The following is a 24,704-nucleotide window of genomic DNA, read 5'->3' as shown; positions in this document are numbered from 1 at the left end:
CCCTACAATATATAGCTTGCGCTGATTAAGGTCAGCATTTAAAGCAATGGCCGGAGCCGTCTGCCAGCAGCCCTGCCTGCCTCTTGGGCTGTTCCTTCAGCAGTCTGTGAAAAAGTGTGAAAAACTAAAGAAATTATAGATTTTTGTGATTTTTTGTTTTGTTTTGCATACATTATTAAATAGCTGCACTAACTACCCAGGTACGTGAAGAAAAAAAATTAAAGTCATTTTTTTGGGTTCAGCTCGTCTTTAAAATTATTTAAAAAATGAAACTCTCATTCGAGATACTAATCATTGTTTTATTTGTAAGCAGCCTTTTCAATCGGCTTAACAAGTTTCCAGACATTCTTGCACACTGACAAGCAGGCAAAATACAACAGTCCTTCCTTACTAACACAACTGACATGCAACACACAGGGTGAATCCCACTCTACACAACTTGTCATTTCATATCATTGTGCATTTCAGCTTTGCCATATATGAGCCATTGCTTTGCTCGTTTAATCTCACAAATTCATGAAATTTAAATGATGCCTACCTGACAATAGCAAAGCCCTTCTTTTGTCAAAATGTTCATTTTTTAATCAATGGATGTTCTATCATTCCCCATCCACCGGGGCCCTGGAATGTCAGCATGTGTTTTATCTTTCCTTTTGTTTTGTGACTTACACGATCCCAGCTGGGTCCAAGATCATCTTCTGTAGCTTAGCTGCCATTGTGGGCGTCGGTTTTGACAGAATCAGGAAGTGAATGCAGTTGGGGTCAAAGTTCACCCTGCAGCTCGAGGGGTAGAGATGACATGTGGGTTTTATTCAGATGGAAATAGGGAGAGGCATTTTCATGTGCACCGTGCGCTACCTGTTTTGCATGCAGCTTGCAAGGTTAGCAACGCAAAGTAGCACAGATTGTTTTGAGCGGACCGGCCCTCGAAGGCCAAGGTCATCCACTCAGTCACTATTTGCCTCTGTGATTGCACTTAATTTAGCCTATCACCCCCCCCCCACACACACACACACACACACTTACACACACACACACACACACACACACACACACACACACACACACAAACAAACACACAAACACAAACACAAAGTCACACACAAAGTCACACACAATAAGTCAGTAAGTACCATGTTTGCCCATTTGGTACTCTATCTATTCGTTGCGACAGGATGCGCCCCACATACTGAACCGAGCAGACGTTGGGATACAGTCCAAAAAAAATCCCACTCATCCATCTTGTGTCTCTGGCACTGATTCAACCCCTTTCTCCCCTCATTTTTGTGTGTGTGTGTGTGTGTGTGTGTGTGTGTGTGTGTGTGTGTGTGTGCGTGTGCGTGCGTGCGTGCACAAGTGCACGTGCGTGTTTGCCTGTGGTGTCGTGTATATTAAAAATCACAATGAACTCAGAGTGAGGGATGCGGTGATCGCTTTCAACACCGACAGATAATGAAATCACAAAGCAATTTAGGATAATAGATCAAATTTTAAACATTTTAAATGTTTACATTGGTACTTACTTATTAGTACAATTGATTTCATAGATCACTCTCAAGGCACAAATGGGTCTGGCATCAAGCTATATCTCAGATCTTTTAACCCTGTGTGAGCCAGAGTGCAGCCTGAGGTCCACCCCCGGGCTCCTATTGGCTGTCAGTCTATATTAAAAGCAAGAGACAGTCTGGTCTTTGCCATCAGGACTCCTAGACCTTGGACTGACAGTATCATCTTTTAAATGAATGTAAACAGCACATTTTACTGACTTGTTTTATGCTAGATGTTTTATTAAAGAAATAATCCATGAAATATTCGAATCAATGCCAATAGTGATTCAGCGTACAGTATACCCAGCCAGCACATAAAACTTTTTTTATTTTCTGCTCTACAAAAACTTCCTTGAAGCCCTATCTTCGATCAAGCATTTTCTAACTTTGTTTTGAAGGAGAGATGATGACAATGATGAAGATGATTACTATCTCAGTAACGTTACATGATGTGTCAAAACATGCAGCATGTTTATTGATGGCCGTGTGATGTGTCTGTGCAGGATGGAAGAGACGGTGCGGTCGCTGCTGCAGAATCAGGGCGTCCTGGAGCAGACTGCTGTGGACACAGTGGACATCATGAAGGCCTACAAGGTAAGTTAAGTTAAGTTAAGTTAAGTTAAGTTAAGTTAGTTAAGTTAAGTTATCCTTTATTATCCTTTATTTATCCCCTTGGGGAAATTCATCCTCTGCATTTGACCCATCCTCTACTAGGAACCTTCCTAGAACTAGGAGTAGCACAACCACATTCACATTCCATGTGAACTACCATTCCCACAATTCCTCAGCCTCTGCCACACTCATAGAGTACCGCAGGGATGACGTATTTTTGTAGGCTGAACGTGAATCACTTTTATGCCTTTTGAAGATTGCGTTAAAAAAAAAACAGATTTACGTTCCAAAAGTCATAAAAGTTATAACGTTTGTGAAGGTTATCCTGCTGAACCCAAATTTGCATTCCCATAAACTTTTGTTAACCACAGACCTTATTTTATGCATTTAAGTGAAATCCCCATTCTAAAACCCCATTCACTTTTCCCCTGACGAACCCGGAAGTATACTTCCGGACTCGTTCCTGCAGTTCTCTATTGAAATGAGAATAAGAGAGACAGTTACACAATGAATAGTTGCCAGAGGGAACATCGCTGGCCATCAGGCCCGTTGGGCTCAGTCACTCAGTCACTCACTCACGTGGACTGTTAGTGGAGGGGGCGGGGTTCGGGAAAAGAGGCTGCAGCTAGGGATTGGAAGGTGGTAGAGAGTCAGGATTCGATGGGTGGGGAGGGAGATGTGGGTGGTGGGAGGTGGTAGGGGGGGGGCTTGTGAAAAGGGGCCGTAGCTAAGGATAGGAAGGTCCTAGACCTAGGCGGTAGGCGGAGTGGCTAGGGTGATGTGGGGGGTAGGAGCGGGCTTGGTGCCATAAGGCTGAATGCCCATACCACTGCACCATGGGCTTAAAGGTTGTGCTTTTATGTAAAAACATCTAAAAACATATCTTTCAAACATAATTTTGCCTGAGGTTCATTGTGTAATATAAAAAATGCAAATGATTATATCACCTAAAATTATTCTGTTTTCTACTTAGATGTCCATAGAAAATGAATAACGGTATGTTCACTTTTAATATATAATTATATTTATTTACATGCCAGTAATCATTTTGCTGAAGTGTAGCAGTAGATTCCCTGCCTACCAACACGAGCGTCGCAGGTTCGTATCCACGTGTTACCTCCGGCTTGGTCGGGCGTCCATACAGGCACGATTGGCTGTGCCTGAGGGTGGGAAGCCGGATTGGGGGTACTGTATGTGTCCTGGTCGCTGCAGTAGCACCCCCTCTGGTCGGTCAGGGTTCATGGGCGGGGTGGAACGTAACTGGTGGGAATAGCATAATCCTCCCACGTGCTACGTCCTACATGAAGCTCCCTCTGTCAGGTGTCATGGTGCTAGTCTCGGCTCTCCCTAGATCAACAGAGGGTGGAGCAGCGACACAGGCAGCCAATTGGGCAGCATGGGGATAAATTGGCCATGTATAATTGGGGAGAAAATGGGGAAAAATCTGAAAAATTATTTAAAAAAAAGTTAGAATTTTGTAGGAGTAGGTTTCATATTTTCCAGATGGCGGATGTCTCATTTTGCAGTGAACCCCCTTATATTTCTCAACCAGCAGATCCACAGTGTTGAATAAAGCGAGATAGAGTGGAGGTGACCTCATACGTCAGAGACAATGCTGCTGGGTGAGCCAGGAGGCAGGAAGAATAGGAAACACAGGGTCATCTTCCAGGTCACGCTGGGGAACTCAAGATAACTTACTTGGTGGTATATTGCTGAAATGCTGTTGCCTCTGTCTGTGTGCCAGTTGTTATTTTATTTGCTATCTTTTACAGCCCTTTGTATCCAACTTTGCGTGATAGATACATACTGTACATACATACATACATACATACATACTACATACATATACTGTACATTCATACATACATACATACATTAGTAGCCATTGTGGAAATTTGCCAAGTATTCAAGTATTTATCCAGCAGCTATCTTGCTTTTGCCCTGATGCTGCCAGATGGTTTGTTACACAGAACCATCTCGAATTCAAACTTAAACACTGTCTATAAAAGGGCAGGTGCTTCCAAAAAATATCTGGCAGATGATTGGGTGAACCATCTGCCTATCACCGTCTATCACAGACTCGCTTCTTGCTGTCGGTCGTCACACCTAAATCCCGCCTGTAGCTGCCTCTCTGAATGCTGATTGGTCCGGCCCACTGCTTGGACAGAGTTAGACCAATAGCTTGGAGATGTATTTCTCATGCGATTGTGATCTTGTGAATCCAGCTGCCTTGCAAGATTATCTTGCTTTAACACTGCAAACCCATTTTTCTTGAAAACGTTTGGACACACCTGATGTTTTTCTTAAAGCCATTTTCATCTAAAGGCTTCTGCTTAAATTCTGGAAAGGAGTTTCTTACACAAAGAGAAATAGGGAAGTTGATGCCTATGAATTTCTTTATAAAGCCTTTGCCTTTTCATCAAGGCAACATTTAAACAAGTGCAAATTTGCGATAGATGCGACCACATATGCGAACTGCCCCCTATTCCCCCACAGCCACACCTACACACACACACACACACACACACACACACACACACACACACACACACACACACACACACACACACACACACACACACACACACACACACACACACACACACACACACACACACTTGCCCTCCATGCCCAATTTCAGCCTCCTAGGGTGAAAACTGTGGCCACTAAATGGTGGTGAACTTTTTGTGGACCGACCAACCAACCGACCGACCGACCGACCGACCGACAGAGTGACTTATAGAGCTGCTGGCCGCAGAGTTTTGCTGAAACTATAGTGTTTCTACACCAGCTATCAGACCATTGTTTCCAACTTTCAACAGCTGAGCAGAGAGCAAAACTCCACCGGGGGATTGAGGAAAAGGGCATCATTACTTCAGCAAGCATGCAGTAAGAAAGGGTGTGTTCTTTAATGAGTTCATCCATACATCATTCAGAATAAAAGACATCAAATAGATTTAGAACCAACATGATGTCCTGACTGAGCACACGCCAGAGAGACTATAATATCCTGTATGATTTCCTGAGCACACGCCAGAGAGACTATAATATCCTGTATGATGTCCTGACTGAGCACACGTCAGAGAGACTATAATATCCTGTATGATGTCCTGACTGAGCACATGCCAGAGAGACTATAATATCCTGTATGATGTCCTGACTGAGCACACGCCAGAGAGACTATAATATCCTGTATGATGTCCTGAGCACACGTCAGAGAGACTATAATATCCTGTATGATGTCCTGAGCACACGCCAGAGAGACTATAATATCCTGTATGATCTCCTGAGCACACGCCAGAGAGACTATAATATCCTGTATGATGTCCTGACTGAGCACACACCAGAGAGACTATAATATCCTGTATGATGTCCTGAGGTGCAAAAGCTTTATCACGTGCCTGTAAGCAGACAGCCTGTGAAAATAGCTTGTATCTTAATTTGTGCTGCTATCCGTGCAATCTGAATGTGGAAGTTGCGTGGAATTCATCCCCGAACAAAACCTCCCAAATGTTCGATTTATGTTCGAGCAAATCGATTTAGTTTTTTGTTGCCTAATCCAAACCCTAACCCTACTTTAACCAAAGTTGTTTTATTGACCAAATCTCAAACGTAGAACCTTTACTGAAGCTGTTCTAGTTGTTTTATTGACCAAATATCAAACTTAGAACTTTTACTGAAGCTGTTCTAGTTGTTTTATTGACCAAATCTCAAACGTAGAACCTTTACTGAAGCTGTTCTAGTTGTTGTATTGACCAAATCTCAAACGTAGAACCTTTACTGAAGCTGTTCTAGTTGTTGTATTGACCAAATCTCAAACGTAGAACCTTTACTGAAGCTGTTCTAGTTGTTGTATTGACCAAATCTCAAACGTAGAACCTTTACTGAAGCTGTTCTAGTTGTTTTATTGACCAAATCTCAAACGTAGAACCTTTACTGAAGCTGTTCTAGTTGTTTTATTGACCAAATCTCAAACGTAGAACCTTTACTGAAGCTGTTCTAGTTGTTGTATTGACCAAATCTCAAACGTAGAACCTTTACTGAAGCTGTTCTAGTTGCCCAATTTCATTTAACTGAAATTGTTTTAGTTTCCCAATTCTCCCTTCTCAGCATCATCCCTAACCCTCAACTAAGTTGTTTTATTGACTATTTTCGCGTTCTGAACACGTTCTGAACACGTGACAGACATGAGAAAATGACGTGTCAATTTGTGCTTTAGTCACATAATCCTTTTGCAGCGGAGGAACGTAATCTCCACATTAACCGTTTCCACAATGCATAATCTGCGTGTCAGTGGTCACGTTCATTTCATGAAATGTTGTGATGCTGTGTTGGAGGAGAGCGATATTTTCATGATCTGCTCAGCTATAAAGCTGAACTATTCCAGGAGGCTGAGATGGTTCCTATCAATTTAAGTCCACGCTGATGGAAGTACTGTAGAGATGCTTTGGACTTCGTTGGCAGCTCTGTGGCCTTGCTGCAGCTCTATAGCGTGTATTCAGCAGACAAACTCAATAACTTGAAAGGGCAGCGTGAGGGGACAAGGTTCCCTCCCCTCGTCCCCTCCAGACTCTCTCTGTGCTGATTATTACCCAGGCCTTTAAGGCCGTCTGATGCCCCGTCTCAGAGCAAACCAGGCTGCCATGCTAAACAAAAGCAAAGTGAAATTGAACTGTGACTATAAAGCATTGCCTCCCAATGCAATTGTCCGATGGAATCGGACAAGATTGAAAGCCTATATGTTTCGAGGCGATTGGATCAAGTGGGAAACAAAGTGCTCTGAAGGACATTAGCTCTTAGGAGAGAGAAGCTGCTTTGCTCTGTGCTGCATTTACAAGGCGGAGGAGGAGTGGAGATGCACCCATCCATCATTGCCGCTAAGCGCGACTCTGTCCAGCACATTAACCATATAGGTATCTTCAGTCTTGACAATGATCTGTCAAAGCCCAGGTAGGGATGAAAAATGTAATGCGCATACGCGGTCATACATCAGGCCGCAACAATTGAATAGCTCCGTGTCATTGGGAGAAAAAGGCACCATCACTTCATTTAGAGCTCATTGACCAGCTGTAGCTTGTCTAAGCCGATCTAACTCTCCAGATAAGGCTATCAGGTACAGTAATGGCTATATTGGGAAAGGGTAAAAGAAACATTAGAAGGAACCAATACCTCTGAAAGTAATCATGGGTTTTGTAGCTCTTCATTTGAAGGCCTATATTTGAGAAGATGAGAAGAAAAGCTTCATTCAGAATAATATTTCAGTTATACGCATGATCGCCTTAAAGGCCCCTCCAGTCAGTTTCTCTACCTGTGTAACGGCTGGTGTTGCATGTCAAACACACATGAGCTCACGCTGTATAGCCGCACGTCATCATTGGCGCCAAAGAGCTTACATTGATAAGCTAAAAGCTTGTTCCACCGCAGCGCTGTTGTTAAAAAAAGCAGAACAGCTTCGCCTCTTGCCTTGATTAAACTCTTTGTCTGCGCCCACAGCGGAAATACGGGAAACATGCTGCCATTACTGTCTCCCCGCATGTCCGTAAAAACGTTCGTTTAGAAGCCACAATATTGTTATAATATCAACAACCGGCCAACAGATATCAAAGCTGGTGGGCTTTATGGAAAGAGCGTGACACGAACTGGTTAACAGCTAACAGCTAGCTAAGACGAAAGGCTTTTTACTGTATATACTGTATTTACATCATATGTCATCACCTGTTTTTAGCAACAGCTTTTTAACTTTGAGCACAAAATGAGCTTATTTGTTTAAAGAAAATACTGGCGAACAGTGTTGGCTAATCAACAGGCCAGGCAGGGCAGGACTCAGCAACACAGGAAATATCTTAAAAATGACAAGATACACTGGAGGGGGCTTTAACCTCAGACCTATTCTTTTGCTGACGGACCTGATGACAAAATGACATGCATATTTTTTCAATACTCACAGGTACTGACTGGTATGGTGATTAGATTTTTCAGTCAGGTAATTTCAGGTTCAAGATTTGAAAGATTCCTTGGAAAAACATGAATAGTCTCCTGAGTGTAAGAGACACTTCATTGTGTTTTCCTTCCGCTGCGCTCTTTGGTGGTGGTAGACAGTGCCTAATTAGTTGCTAATTATTACCAGTAGTTAATTATCACAGATGCCAGGAAGCGCAGAACACACACACACACACACACACACACACACACACACACACACACACACACACACACACACACACACACACACACACACACACACACACACACACACACACACACACACACACACACATACACACACACACAAGAGAGAAAGAGCAAAACATAGCTGGCAGAAGGAGAGAAAGAGAGAGAGAGAGAGAGAGAGAGAGAGAGAGAGACCACCATAAGACAGACCAAGATGAGAGTGCTCAAGGTCACTGCCACTCTTTGGAAAGCAAGCGAAACATGATTAGGGATTATGGGATGTTTTGGAGCTGTTGTGGAAGCTGTCTCCCTCTTGTCCTCTATCTGCCTGTCTGATCCTCTCTCCTTTACTTCTCTGCTCCCTCGCTTTCCTCTGTCTTCCACTCACTTCTTCTCTCCTCCTCCTCGCTATACAGTACACCCTCGAATGATCTGCTCATACCTCTGTTTTCGCTGCGTTCATTCCTATAGCACTCTGCTTTCTCCTTCACCCAATGTCTTCAAGAGGTCCTCCAACCCATATGACCACATAGTTGCTTTGTTCCTACAATTACAAAACCACCCACAGGAGCTTCGCGCTTCCAACCTTAATTGAATAATTGTCGGTTAATTTGAAAACCTTGCTACGTGTTAATTGGAAAATGTCAGTTAATTTTAAACTAACTACTACACTTCAATCATGAGAGGCCAGTCGGTAAGATTTAACAAGCGGCTTTATTTAGCAAATGGCAAGCATGGCAACTGCTTTGGTGTATGACTCCCTTGTCAGGTGGCGCTCCTCTTGAGGTGAGAGGAGGGCATCTGAATAGGCTAGGGGATGGGGGGAGGAGAAAGGAAGTGCCAAGGAAGCGCAAAGTTGAAAAGGTGAAGCCCAGTTGGGGTCAAGTTGGGAGGCGCCAAGTTGGGGGCCAAGGAGGCCAAGTTGGGAAGCCCCGAGTTAAGACGTTAACACATCAAGGTCGAAGGCCAGGCCAAGTTGGGAAGCGCCAGCCGCAAGTCGCTGTAAGTCGCTAAAGGTTGAGGCCAAGTTGGCAAGCGCCGAGTTAAGACGTTAACGCGTCAAGGTCGAAGGCCAGGCCGAGTTTGGAAGCGCCAGCCGCAAGTCGCTGTAAGTCGCTAAAGGTCGAGGGCCAGAAAAGTATAGTCAAATTATTGGTGCCCGCAAGTCAAAAGCCAGGCTAAGCTGGGAAGCACCAGCTCCGAGTCATTGCCATAAGACGCCAAGTTGAAGGCCAGATCTTACTGTAAAATGATTCATCATTGCCTAGTCAAAGTAAGGCAAAGTAATGGACCGATCTCAATTAACCACCGGTAATTGGATCTTCCTTTTGTGGGGGGATTCTCTATCCTAGCCTATTCAGATGCCCTCCTCTCACCTAGGAGCACCACCTGACAAGGGAGTCATACGCGTACGACTCCCTTGTCAGGTGGCGCTCCTCTTGAGGTGAGAGGAGGGCATCTGAATAGGCTAGGATAGAGTATGCCCCCCGTGGGGAATTCTTTGGGAGTCAAGACTCGTTGGTGGTGGACTGGGGAGGTGGGTGGGGCGAAACGACAGCTTCAGAGGACAGCTTGAGAGGAGATGATGAACAGCCGTGATGCCAGCTGCTGCTGTGATCCGCCAGAGAGGGAGGTGACATAGAACCCTCGCTATATGTACCAGGATGAACTGACGTCATAACTGATGTCATACTTACACTTGACTGATGTCACAGGCTGATCAGGTTATGCGAATATGGCGGCCTTCTGATTGAAATGTGGTATGAAACCTCAAAACTAAAACAGCTTGGTTATGGTTTAAATAACACAAATGTTTCTTACAATTGAAATGTAGACTTTGGGAATGCTCTCCGGTGTGAAAGGCAAGTGTTTATACCCTCCATCACCCCCATCCCTACCTCCTCTACTTTCCCCCATGCTATTTCAAGAGCAGAGTGTCATTATTTACACAACCGCTAGAGGTCGCTAAATTTTGAAACATTACTACAGGTTGTAAAAGCTGCACAAACGATGTATGGAGTTGTTTTTGGTTGAGTACAGGCTCAATTTCTTCTGTCCTTTCCTCTCTCCTCTCTCCTCTCTCTCTCTCTCTATCATTCTAACCTCCTCTTGTTTCTCTGTCTGTGAAGGATAAACTGTCCGAGGAGGTCCAGAAGCGGCATGACGACGGCCCAGAGCAACACGGCACCCCGCCAGCGGATCCTGAGCCGCTGCCAGCCGGTGAGCCCGACGCCGGCCAAACAGAGGAGGACACAGACAAAACCAGCCTGCTTCTGGAGCGACTCAAGGCCCTTGAGGTACCACAGCTCCCCAGCTTCCCTCTACCTCAGTGGTTCAAAAACAGTGGTATGCGTACCCCTGCATGAACTGATTTCACCAAGTAACAGTTGTTGCTGGACTAACATTTCTCCCTAGTATAGGTTGAGGCCATGTCTCGTCATAGACGCTGGGTTAGCTGGCTCAGCCGGGCTGGGGGCGTGGTCAGGGTGGGGTAAATTCCCCCGTTCTATCCATTCAGCAAAGTTAGAATTTAGCTGATAGCCCAGCCCAGGTAGACACGATCGGGGATTTAACCACCGCAGTAAACGCACATCTGAGCAGACGTCTTGTGTTCTGCTCTAGAACCCCCAAACCTGTAGTTTAGAGCTGCAGTACCGTCTTTTGGTGAGTCAGCCCATGAGATATATCGGCGGTTTTACCCCACTCGTGCGCCAGCCGTTTAACATTTTGTGGGCGTTCCCAGACATGCGGACTGTCTCTATGGGCCGGGGAAACCCCGCCCCCGAACTCATTTGATTGGTCGCCGGAATTGCTTCTTCCCGAAAATGTGCGGCAAATAAAAAAAGATGTAGTTAAGATTAGGGTTAGGGTTTTCTCATCTAACCACTACCATAACCAAACCCTAACCCTAACCAAATTGTTGTACTTGCCTAAACCTGATGTCTAACCCTAATGTTTTATAAAAATGTGTGTGGTTTAACCGGGAATCAAAACCCCAGTCCTCAGATTGGAAGGCAAGCACCTTACCCATTAAGCCAAAGGACTGAGCACACCCTAACTCTAATCTTAACACACAAAAATGACTTGCCGCACATTTTCAGGAAGAAGCAATTGCGGCGACCAATCAAATGAGTTTGGGGGTGGGGTTTTCCCGGCCCATACTAGAAAGAAATGTTGGTCCAGGAACAACTGTTAGTTGGTGAAATCAGATTGTGCACGTAGCCCTAGGGGTACGATAGAGAGTACTTGAGAGAAAGGGGAAAATGGAGAAATGACAGAATATATTCATGAAAATAAATTAAACGTTAAAATAAATCTGCTCAGGAGGCACTAATTACAAATCTTTCTCTCAATTTCTTCTTTTGTAATGCTATACGCTTCAAGAGGTGATTTTTCTCTTGCTGTTTTCTAAGCAAAATGTTGTAGTTGGGTAAAGGGGGTAGTTGGATTGAGAAATCAGGCAAAGGGGTACTGAAGCCAAAAAAGTTTGAGAACCCTACTGCTCTTCTTCTTCTTATAAGTCCTGACTGACTGACTGAGTGAATGCCTGACCTTTCCATCTTGCTGGTCCAGCGACATGGTAAAAACGTTAAATGTGACTTTGAACACGGCAGCGAACACGTCTCTCCGGTGTGAAAAACAAGTGTTTATGCCCTCCATCCACCCTGACCACAACACCTTTACTGGCCACCGCATATCAATAGTACACTCTATAACGTTGATGTTTGATATATGCAACATATTTTTGGTTCAGGAACGTTGGCATTCTACGTATGTGTGGATTGCAGAAATGTTTTATTCTGGCGACCAGCTTCTCCTCTACTTTGTTTTCTTAATTTCTTTTCACACTTCCAGCCACACTTTCAGCCCACCCTTCCCCTCATCCTTTGTGGCCTCTGTCTGCCAATTGTCAGAGGAGTCCTTGTTCAGTTGTGTCTGAAGGCATGACGCCTTGTTCAGTTGTGTCTGAAGCATGACGGCTCATCACATTCTCTAGTGCTCTTCGTTTGGAGAGCCCAGTCTTCCTCAGGGAGTCACCGTCGGGGGGCCTCGGGCTGTGCAGCCTGCCTTTGTTTTCATCTCCCCTCCACAGCCAGAGTAATCCATGCTGATTGTTTCCAACTGAAGCCACTGGACACACATCCTCTCACATGTCTCTCAGCAATTAAAGGACGTAGACTTAATTAAGTTAGGCCCCCGGTCTTACCTACCCATCCCTAAGTGGCTCCATGTGGTGTCTTGATGTTGACGCGTCTTCATCTCTCCTTGACTTGACTCCTGCTTTTCAAAAAGAAATCTTGTTCATAAAGCTGATGATTCCAGTGTGTAAGAAGGTCGTCTCTCAGGACAGTCAGTCTATCTCTTCGAACTGTTCCACAATCTTCCAATGATGTGTCTTTCAGTGAACTGGACTTTAGGAATAAACCCTTACATATAGGATGATAAGTGTATTTCAGTGAACTGGGCTTTAGAAATAAACCCTTACATATAGGATGATAAGTGTATTTCAGTGAACTGGACTTTAGAAATAAACCCTTACATATAGGATGATAAGTGTCTTTCAGTGAACTGGACTTTAGGAATAAACCCTTACATATAGGATGATAAGTGTATTTCAGTGAACTGGGCTTTAGAAATAAACCCTTACATATAGGATGATAAGTGTATTTCAGTGAACTGGGCTTTAGGAATAAACCCTTACATATAGGATGATAAGTATATTTCAGTGAACTGGGCTTTAGAAATAAACCCTTACATATAGGATGATAAGTGTCTTTCAGTGAACTGGACTTTAGGAATAAACCCTTACATATAGGATGATTAGTGTCTTTCAGTGAACTGGGCTTTAGAAATAAACCCTTACATATAGGATGATTAGTGTCTTTCAGTGAACTGGGCTTTAGAAATAAACCCTTACATATAGGATGATAAGTGTCTTTCAGTGAACTGGACTTTAGGAATAAACCCTTACATATAGGATGATAAGTGTATTTCAGTGAACTGGGCTTTAGGAATAAACCCTTACATATAGGATGATAAGTGTATTTCAGTGAACTGGACTTTAGAAATAAACCCTTACATATAGGATGATAAGTGTCTTTCAGTGAACTGGACTTTAGGAATAAACCCTTACATATAGGATGATAAGTGTCTTTCAGTGAACTGGACTTTAGAAATAAACCCTTACATATAGGATGATTAGTGTATTTCAGTGAACTGGGCTTTAGAAATACACCCTTACATATAGGATGATAAGTGTCTTTCAGTGAACTGGGCTTTAGGAATAAACCCTTACATATAGGATGATAAGTGTCTTTCAGTGAACTGGACTTTAGAAATAAACCCTTACATATAGGATGATTAGTGTATTTCAGTGAACTGGGCTTTAGAAATAAACCCTTACATATAGGATGATAAGTGTCTTTCAGTGAACTGGGCTTTAGAAATAAACCCTTACATATAGGATGATAAGTGTATTTCAGTGAACTGGACTTTAGAAATAAACCCTTACATATAGGATGATAAGTGTCTTTCAGTGAACTGGGCTTTAGAAATAAACCCTTACATATAGGATGATAAGTGTCTTTCAGTGAACTGGACTTTAGAAATAAACCCTTACATATAGGATGATAAGTGTCTTTCAGTGAACTGGGCTTTAGAAATAAACCCTTACATATAGGATGATAAGTGTCTTTCAGTGAACTGGACTTTAGGAATAAACCCTTACATATAGGATGATTAGTGTCTTTCAGTGTGCAAACATATTTCTCTAACACCATGTACAGTGAGTCCTCAAACAGCAAGCGCAGCCAGAAAGAGAAAACTTATAGAAAGAAATGAGAGCCCGCGGGGAAAATTCTCCCTCTCTTTGCCAACAGTGCACTAACATCTCCCCGACAGACAATAGCGGCTGAAGCTAATTACAGCAAAGTGGTGGATAATTGCCTGTTGCTCTTCAAACTGTAAGTTATCTTTGGGGGAATGGCAGGAAGTCCGCTCCACCTGTCTGGTGATCCATCGTAGGGGAGCGCATTACCCAAACATCACATTTTAAATGGCTTTATCAAAAGTTATCTGCCATTTTATTCCATCCCGCCGCGTGGGTGATGGATGCTGCGCCCGGGAGAAGCAGCCAGAACAAAGCAGGGGTAATACATCACTGCCCTACACTGTGTGTAAACTCTGCTGACACTAAGTCAGCACTGCCCAGCTCTTACTTCTGCTGCTCCTTCATCACAGGCATGCACTGCTCAAAGGGACACACCAATACCGCTCTTAGATGAAAAAGCCAGCTTATATGCGCGGTTTTAAATGCAGGTAAACGGCGTGTGTTAAACGCAAAAAAAAATAGGCCATTGACACGTTCACATTGCCAGTACCGTTCCTTCACCCCCCCCCCCCCCCCCCCCCGACGTGACATTGAAGGTTATCACGTGAGTCACGTTGGGCGTCACAAAAGAGCAGGATAACACATAACAGTAGGGCTGTGGCGATTCACTTATCTCCCGATTCGATACTATCACGATTCTTGGGTGCCGATTCGATTTATATTGCGATTCTTAAGTATTGCGATTCTACGATTATTGCGATTCGATATTACGATTTATTGCGATTTTTGTTTATTTTTTTCTTTTCTTTTTTCAGTTTGTTTGCTTTTTTACACTAGATTAGAACATGGGAAAAGTTGAATCATACACTAGAGACTGTATATTATATATCATGAGTAGGGCTGGGCGATATAGTTAAAAACAGGGGCGGACTGGGATCATAATTCAGGCCGGGCATTAGATACCAAGCAGGCCAGGCTGATATGGGCCGACGCGCGTGAAATTTGGGCCGTTTGAAGCCCAATTTGGGCCGTTTGAAGCCCAATTTGGGCCGTTTGAAGCCATATTTGGGCCGTTTGAAGTCCAATTTTACAATGAGATGCACCCACTTTAACCCTGAAGTGTAATTATTACTTCAGACTAACTAATAAAGTAATAAAACCACTAGTAAACCAGTAGGCGGTGCCTGGCCTGCTGTTCAGTGAGTGGCCTGACTGCAAGCACCCACATTTTTTTTTTTTTTTTTTTTTTTTGCGATTATCGATTCTGGAATAAAAGATCGATTCAAAAAATCGTGACACTAAAAATCATGATACTTAGGTGAATCGATTTTTTCCCCCACCCCTAGATAACAGGGTTATACAGTACACACAGTAGAAAGAGCAGGATAACAGGGTTATACAGTACACACAGTAGAAAGAGCAGGATAACAGGGTTATACAGTACACACAGTAGAAAGAGCAGGATAACAGGGTTATACAGTACACACAGTAGAAAGAGCAGGATAACAGGGTTATACAGTACACACAGTAGAAAGTGGGAGATGACTTGCCTTGGGGTGCGAGCAATGCCTCTTTCACTCAGCATTTTCCAGATGTTGTAAATCACAGTGTCTCTCACAGAGCCAGTAACCTGTCTCATTTCCTCTTCCCCTTCCTCTTTATGAGAAGCTCTCTCACCTCGCTGTCTTGTCACTGTTGCATCTTTGTGCAGCCACTGCAGCATGATACCAAAACAAAATGGTAAATGCGCCAACGCTCGGCAACTTCAACACACCGGAAAAGGGGCGAAAAATAGCGTCGGGTGTGCTATTTATATCTCCTCCCGATCGGAGTGGAGCCGGTGAAAAGCCATGCTTACTGCGGAGTCATTTGTCCTGTTAATAGTGAGTTGCCCCTCGTACCTTTTTAGAGCAAAGAAAAAGCTGGGGGTTTGAGGATATTAGTGGGTTTTGGGCCCAATCTAAAAGGGACTGCAGTTTTTGTGGACATTTTGCCTGCATTAAGAGATGGAAACATGCCACAACCATACATTGTCCCCGATAGATAATCTTTTGAGACACACTATGTTGAGTGAGGTGACTTGAAATGAGAAATTGTAGCAGCTGTAAAGCTAAATCTTAAGGAAATTGAAATGAGATTTGGCTGAGTGTGGCAGTTTTGTATAAGAGATAGATCAAATTTACACAAAACGTCAAACGCAAATCAGTATAAACCATTGTATTGGAGAGAGAGAGAGAGAGAGAGAGAGAGAGAGAGAGAGAGTAGCAAAGTTATCTATATGAAAAAGTACTTTGAAGCCAACAATGAAAACAAAGGCATAATAGAGTGGTGGGATTAAAATGTAGTGTTTAGTAATGTAGAATCATCATCCATCCATGAGGTTAATGGAGGGATAATTGCGGACTGATTTTCAGTTGCAAAAGATGGCAGGATGCAAAGGCCACAGAAGTCTGGTTTGAGTGGGCGGGTTTAGTGTTTGGATCTGGGGCGCCGTGCCGGTAATGACCTGTCTGCCATGCAGTTTAACAGTCACAGAGCGCTGTGAGAGGAAGCTCTGGCATTGTAAGGGCAGGCGCTTAACACTTCAGTTGCAATTGCAGTCTTGTTTTCCCTCTGTCTGTCCAGTGCTCACAAACTCATACAGTAGTTTGATTCTACAAGCAATGTTATTTCAAGGATAAGACTGGTGTTTGTGCCAATCTTCTAGTGTGCCTCCTACTTTTCTAGTTATCAGAATTAGTTTTCCTTCAGTTGCCATTCATTCTTGTACAGTTTTCTTATTTCATGTCAAGCGCTTTCATTACGTTACGCCCTGCTTACTGTCAATCACCTGACACCAACGGGCAGTAATACCAAGAGATAATCCCTGAGAAACATGTCGCCTTATAGTCAACTTACAGTAACTGTAATATACGTGTGTTCCATTGTTAAGCTAGGTTTGGCACTTAAGCTAGGTGACCAGTTTAAACACGAGTCAATGTAAAAAGAAGAAGAACAAAAAACAAATTCCTTACAGCATGCATTCCAAAGTGATTGTGGAGAATGTGAACTAGACATAGACAGTAGTAAACGGGCTGTAACTCTAAATGACACTGGGTTTCTCTTTAAACACTTAAAGGAGGCCTTTGTGACCTCAACTCAGGCAGTAAAGCGCTAGTCAAATGTATGTCAGGGTCAAGGTAAGAAAACACCACTAAGTAGCTGCCGTGCATCACCCAGGTGGGTGCCGCACATCACCCAGGTGGGTGCCGCACATCACCCAGGTGGGTGCCGCACATCACCCAGGTGGGTGCCGCACATCACCCAGGTGGGTGCCGCACATCACCCAGGTGGGTGCCGCACATGGCTGGTGGATGAGTTGTCAAGGGCTTAGAAAAGTGATACTGTATATAAATGTAATGAATTAAGGGAGAGAGGCAGGTGACACTTTGAACTGCTACGTCTGTTAGAGAGGTTTGTTGTGTAGGCGTAGTGCTGCCTGGACCAATGGCTAATAATACATTGGATGAGTCATACTGTTGCTTTGCTGTTGAGAATACATACAAGAATACTCATCAGTCACACTGTATTTAGATAGTCCGCCTACAGAGAGTCCACAGTGTATTTGTTATATTATAACAGCTTGTTAGTTGACATTTAACAAATCAACTGATTGGTTTTATCTGTAGATGTTTAAAAAAAGATATTAGTTTGGATTCAACAAATAGATTCTGTTTGCTTCGTGTTCCACCCACCTGCACCTGGTGTAATATGTACTGTAGGCATGTTCATGAATTGTCACATATTATACTCTATCGATAATCTGTGGAACATCTGTTAAACAGTTGATCCTTCCCCCACCCTCATTTTTCTCCTCAATTGTACTTGGCCAATTTCCCCCCTGTCGCTGCTCCACCCCCTGCTGATCTGGGGAGAGCTGTAGACTAGCACCATGCTTCCTCCGACACATGCGCAGTTGCCAGCCACTTCTTTTCACCTGACAGTGGGGAGCTTCACCGGCAGGACGTAGCACGTGGGAGGTTCACGCTATTCCCACCAGTTCCCTTCCGCCCCAAAATCCTTCCACCCTGACTGACCAGAGGAGGCGCTATTGCAGCAACCAGGACACATAACCTCAATCCGGCTTCCCGCAGACATAGCCAATCGTGCCTGTATTGACGCCCGACCAAGCCGGAGGTAACATGGGGGCGCAGACCTGCAAACTTTGTGTTCGTCGGCAGGGAATCTACCTCTACACACTACCCGGACGCCCCAAACAGTTGAATTGTTTGTTGAGCGTAAACGGATAAGCTGTTGAAATGTTACTCTGTAGGTGGTCCATCTGTTAATCTGTAGACTCTCTGTAGGTGGGCTATCCAAATAAATTGTTACGACTGCTCTCTATACAAAGTGGATATCATGTAACTTTATTTTTTATTTTTTATAATGCTGGGCAAGAAATTGTCCCGGAGACGGGTTATAATAATGAATGGTCTTGTGTAACAATGATGCCACAAAATAAACAACAGTTTTGAACATCACCGAAAAACAGAAGTTTTAGGTTTTCACAAACCAACACACACAATAGACTAAAATACTTAGATTACTTAAGGCATTATTACAATCATTGCATTTGCACCCACAGCCATAGGCCAATAAGGCCATAGGCTTTGACACGATTAGTTAGAAGTGTTTCTTCCCAGACAGCATAATTGGAATGTTTTGGGTTGTAATTATGGTTCCCAGGTTTTTAATCAGGGGATTGGTAGTTTCTACTAAAGGGCAGAGGGCGAGAGAAGCCAGGCTTTAGGACCCCGAGCTGACAGCTCCTAATATGCCGCCTGCCTCTGACAAATTGGAAACTCCCCAAGATCGATATGGGTGCCACCTTAAAGGTGAAGCAGCATCGCTCGCCAAGTCAACCAGATATTCTTATTAGGCCCAGACTCCGAATGGCTAGCTGCCGCCCCAAAGTTCACCATCATAACTTCCATCCCCTTGACCTTTTTGGAGGTAGTACTTTGTACATTTTTATTGGCCATCCTGGTTCAGTGTTGACACATGACCTTTGTGAAGGCCGTCTCCTCTTGGCCGGCGTGCGGGTTGATGGTTACTTCTGACTCCTTTTTCTCCGATGGTTTGTTGCCTCTCATGCGCTCTCTTGCTTATGAGACGGGGAGGCTACATTGTACTTTTTTGTGGACGCAAACGTACAATACCAACCTTTTATTCTGGCAACTGGGTTGTTGACGGTGTGTGTGTGTGTGTGTGTGTGTGTGTGTGTGTGTGTGTGTGTGTGTGTGTTGTTATGTAACAGGCTTACTTCAGCACACAACAATGCATTAATACAATTGTCATTTCAAACTTTGTGCATGTAACACAGACTATTTCAGCATACAATTAAAATCCATTCATATTGAGATTACATTTTCCACTTGGAAGTCCATAGACACGTGTTCACATCCCTCAGTCAACACAATGCATTTCAACGATATAATACAATCCATGTTTCACGTGACATATGGTTATAACATTGTGACTTCAGTGCACACAGGATATATAGAAAACTTTGGTGAATAGCATTTTGATTAAATAGGAGTCTCCTCTCCTCCAGTCGGCTTTGCCCCCTCGCAGGTGGTGGAGCAAAAGTTCATCCAAAGTTCAGCTTTGCCAACAGTGTGTGTTCCTTTGGTTTGCAGGACGAAAACTCTGCCTTGGCCTCGGTGAATGAGACCCAGAGGGAGCAGTATGAACGCTGTCTAGATGAGGTGAGTATGGACCGTGCTTGTCATGTCTCACCCTCTGTAACATTCAGGGACACTTGGAAAAGTAACAACCAATATGGATGTATACTAGCCTGATATCAGACTGAATTGTCAAACTCAACTCAGTGGAGTGGGTGGATTTGAAGGTCTGGACCCAAGCAAAGATGTACATGAAATAGAACAGAAAGTTTCATATTGTATTTAATCTGAAGGCTTGAATGAGGTCCTGCATATGACGATGTGCCTGTTAATTCACTTAACAAGCGCACAATCTCTTTCAGGCACTAAAAAACTTGATACTGCAACATTTGTTCACTATTATACTCCAATTTGATTATCGCTGCTTTAGTGAAGCTAGTCCAACATACAGCTGATTACAAATAGGCTAAATGTATAACTTTGCATCTCTCTATTATATTGTATTATATATATTATTCAATACAAGTGTTTAATTAACATGGGCATACACCCACAACATGGATACAAGAACACGACAGAAGAGGTTCATGTTGCTTGTCAGATTTAAATGAGATATATTTCAGGCAATAACGGTTGAGACTGTACATTTACAGCACAAGCAACCTGACACTGAAGATGGAGTTCAGCTGATAATTCCTCTGACCCACAGCTAGCTGTGCTTTATTGGCTAATATACAGTCTTCTGGAAAGGCAGGTGGTTAGATATTGATCTTTCATATTTCCTCCTGCTTTTTCACTCTCATATATATACGACTATGGAGGATGCAGTCAGTGCACATGTGTTGGTACCTGTTGTCTAAAAGCCATAATAGCAGAGAGGGTGTTACTTGGCTGTCACATACAGTCCCCGGGCCCCTCACGGTCACACCTATAATCACAGTGAAAAGACAACCTCGCGGGTGTTATGGCTGTAATAAACCTGTACAATAAACATTGCAAGAAGAATGTATGCTGTTAAATAGCTTTAACCTTGTGCCACTTACTTGTGTGCTTAGCGTACCGTACCGTGCTGCAGCAATGCTTTAGCTAACTGGCACTTGTGAGCCGCCTGGTTCTTTGTGAGCGCTTGCTGTTTAGGGAGGCACAAGAGGAGAATAAAGCAGGCCCTTGGCTGTGCCCGGCCACTGGCTCTCTCAGGGTGCTCCCATAGTACTGCTACTGGAAAATATGCCCAGCAGGGACAAGCTGCCCAATTCATCGTGGAAGACAACAGACCGACTCCCAACTGATCTGCCAGAGGGAGGGAGAGAGTGTGAGAGAGGAGGGGGGAACGATAGAAGAAAGGATGGAGAGAGACAGGGGGGGTGGAGAAAAATGGAAGGAGAGCGATATAATGTGTAGTGTGTATATAAAAAAGAGAGGGAGATAATTGTGTGCTAGAAGCATGTAGGGGCATCCGGGTAGTGCAGTGGTAGATTCCCTGCCTGCCAACACGAGGGTTGCAGGTGCGAGCCCTCTTGTTACATCCAGGTTGGTCGGGCGTCCATACAGGCACAATTGGCCGTGTCTGCGGGAGGGAAGTACGATTTAAGGGTGTGTGTCGTCATGGTCGCTGCACTAGTGCCTCCTCTGGTCGGCCTGTTCGGGGGGAGGGGAACTGGGGAGCATAGCGTGATCCTCCCACGCGCTACGTCCTGCCGGTGACACGGCTCGCTGTCAGGTGAGAAGAAGTTAGTGACTGCACATGTATCGGAGAAAGCATGTGCTAGTTTACAACTCTCCTCAGATTGGCAGAGGGGGTGGAGCGACCTCAGGATCACAATGGAAATAAGTTTAACGACTTTATTGTGATATCCTGAATGATTCATTATTTTATACTGTATGCTTGTTGGTGTATTGTATTTTTTAATTTGTCTAATAAATTCAATCAATCAATCAATCAAAGACCGACACAGCAGGAAGAATTACAATTGGCAATTGACAAACAAACAGAAAAAACAATGGGCTCAACAGACAACAGGCCGAGTCCCAACTGACCTGCCAGAGGGAGGGTGTGAGAGAGGAGGGAGGGTGTGAGAGAGGAGGGAGGGTGTGAGAGAGGAGGGGGGAAGGAAAGCAGAAAGGATGGAGAGAGGGGGGAGACGGGAGGAAAATCGAAGCAGAGCCGAGCTAACAGACCCCTCTCTAACCGAGTGTTAGAGAGGGGGGGGGGAGAGAATGTGATGGTAGAAGCGTCCTCCGTGACTTGTGTTGGGGATAAACTCGGACAGCGTCTCGTTTCTGCTTGCCTGCCCTGGCTGAGATGGCTCAACTTGGCCGCGCTGTTTCCTTGTCAACTGTTTTCCTGTGTGGTTCACTTTGGAAGGCTTGGTAATGATCCTGTTTTGATGATGGAGGCTGTGCGCGCCTCTCTGACGACTACACACACACACACACACACACACACACACACACACACACACACTGCACCGCAGGGCTCTCTCTCGACAACAACAGTGGGAAAATCTAAAGTTTGTTTGGGAACAGAAGGGATGATTATTTTTTATGTTAGTCCAGCTGCTTGTTTCAATTTTGTGTCAACATTTTTAAGATTATAATTTTTTGCCTTTAATGATAGGACAGTGGGCAGACAGGAAAGGTGGGGAGAGAGAGAGAGGGGATGACATGCAGCAAATGACCACGGGTCGGATTCGAACCCGGGTCTACCACGCAAAGGACTAAGCCTTTGTGGTACGTGTTCTAGCAGATGAGCCACCAGGAGGCCTTGTCGTGTCAATGTTTTTAAACTGCGAGGACGCTGGCCACTGGTGGTTTAACATCCGCAGCCAGAGTTCAGATTTATCATATACGATATATCAGCAATCATATCAGCCAATGTTTGAGTGATTTTTTTATATATTGGTATTGCCCAATGAGCAAAATAACAGCAATGTTAATATCGGTATATCGGCCAACATTTTCACAATGAGGGGACACAATGCAGTAAATCTAAGATTTATGGGCTTTTCCCAAATTTTGGGGAAATCAAGAAAGCCAATACTTTTTCAAATCCATAGTGTTTGCATAGGTTTTTCACCATGTACAATATTTGATTGTCATAGAAACTTGTTTTTGTACAGATAGGGACATCAGTCAATACCAGTCGTCATCTATAACAGCAATGTTAATATCGCTCAACCTATCGGCCAAAATGTTCATATCGGCGCATCCCTATCCAAGATCATGATGTAAATGAGCTTTGGTGTGATCACCCGACTGTTGTACAGGGGCAGTTGTGTAATCTGTGGTGTCAGATGTAGTGCTCTCTTCATCATATTTACTCCCATCTCGCCTCATTCGATCATTCTGAGCGAGGACACTGCAAACAGCCGATGTGGCTTCACACCGTATTAATGAGCAATCAATGGGCGGTAATCGGAGGCGGCGTTCGATAGCCTCTGTGGTCTGATGGTGTGAGGCGCTGGGAGACCGAGGCATAGGCACAACAGCACTTTAGCCGCGGCACACCCCTGCTCTTACATCAACCCCGTGCTGTCAATACCACACACACACACACACACACACACACACACACACACACACACACACACACGCACACGCCAGAGCTAAACATTGTGGAAGACGTGTGTGCGCTCCAATCTGTTCCACTCCAGCGCTCTCCTCTGGCCTTCCCTGCCACCGTGCACTGGATTAATGACCAGTAGGCGCATTTGGAAATCTGCACACACACACACACACACACACACACACACACACGCACACACACACACACACACACACACACACACACACACACACACACACACACGCACACACACACACACACACACACACACACACACACACACACACACACCGTAGTCTGTTTTACACCCACTCACCCACACTATAGAAACTAGAAACGTGGGTGTAAATTGGCTGAGGAAGTACTATTGGGAACTGCAGCATTAGCATTGCCTGGGTCCAGAGCTTTGACTCCGCCCACTCCACTATGTTGTCTGCTTCTAGTCTGGCATCGTGACATGCAACAGTGGCCTGTCCAATGACTGCCAAGGGGGTCTAATAATTAGCCAACCAGCAGCAATAAACAGCGCAACAGGCGGGACTAACGCCGTTGTCAAGGCTTTTCCCCGTTGTCAAGTGCGCTGGACCTAATAACAACAATAGACAGACGCTGCTATCGAGGCTGTTTTAAAGGGATTAAAATGACCAATTACTTTGAAATATGAACAGCACTCTGCTTTGAAGGCATTTCATCTCAATCAATATAATCAAGCTCAATCTCTCCACTGGTTCATATTCAGGCGGATACGTTGGTCTCAGTGATTGGTAAGGGAAGATGGAATTCCCCTGGGGATTTCCCCTGTGGAAATCGGTTACCGTGGAGGCAATGTCAGACTAGAAGATGGGAATGGAATGTAACGAGTGGACAATTCAGTCTGATATCAGGCTAGCGTTAGTGTGAGGACAGCCTACAGAGGCCCGGCGGGGTCATACCAGGCTTAGAAGACTATCTGTGCCAAAGCAGCCAAATGAACATTTGATGATGGTATTGCTTTTCTCTCTTTCTCTGTTTGTTTTCAGGTTGCCAATCAAGTTGTGCAGGCGCTTCTCACCCAAAAGGTTTGCCTCTCATTTCCATGGAAACCATTGTCTGTTCTCAGAGCACTGTTAACAGCACTGTACATTAATTAATTCAACCTTATACCATGGTCTGGGTGAATACTCTTTTCTGATTGGCCGGCAAGGTTGGTTAATCACTGTTCTAAGTTCACCACAATTCTACCACATTTTATACCATGGTCTGGGTGAATACTCGATTCTGATTGGCTGCAAGGTGTCCATTAAAAAGTGATATTGTACAGTGATAATGGACACCTA

At 44.2% G+C, this 24,704-nt stretch overlaps 1 protein-coding gene across 1 annotated transcript in view; it reads left to right on the top strand.

Annotated features, from left to right (window-relative positions):
* Window positions 1-24,704, top strand: part of LOC310772881 (nck-associated protein 5-like) — a gene marked incomplete at both ends in the record, with an annotated part of 254,349 nt that overhangs the window by 175,165 nt on the left and 54,480 nt on the right. The window contains 4 exons of the mRNA XM_083632823.1: window positions 2,051-2,141; window positions 10,460-10,627; window positions 19,839-19,907; window positions 24,408-24,446. Of these exons, the coding sequence (XP_083488949.1) occupies window positions 2,051-2,141; window positions 10,460-10,627; window positions 19,839-19,907; window positions 24,408-24,446 (367 nt within the window). The remainder of the gene's footprint in view (window positions 1-2,050; window positions 2,142-10,459; window positions 10,628-19,838; window positions 19,908-24,407; window positions 24,447-24,704) is intronic.

This window comes from Poromitra crassiceps, assembly GCF_964638095.1.
Source record: "Poromitra crassiceps genome assembly, chromosome: 3".
In the NCBI taxonomy this organism is placed as follows: Eukaryota; Metazoa; Chordata; class Actinopteri; order Beryciformes; family Melamphaidae; genus Poromitra; species Poromitra crassiceps.
Note: the sequence above shows the minus strand (reverse complement) of the source record. Positions and strands in the feature narration are given on the sequence as shown.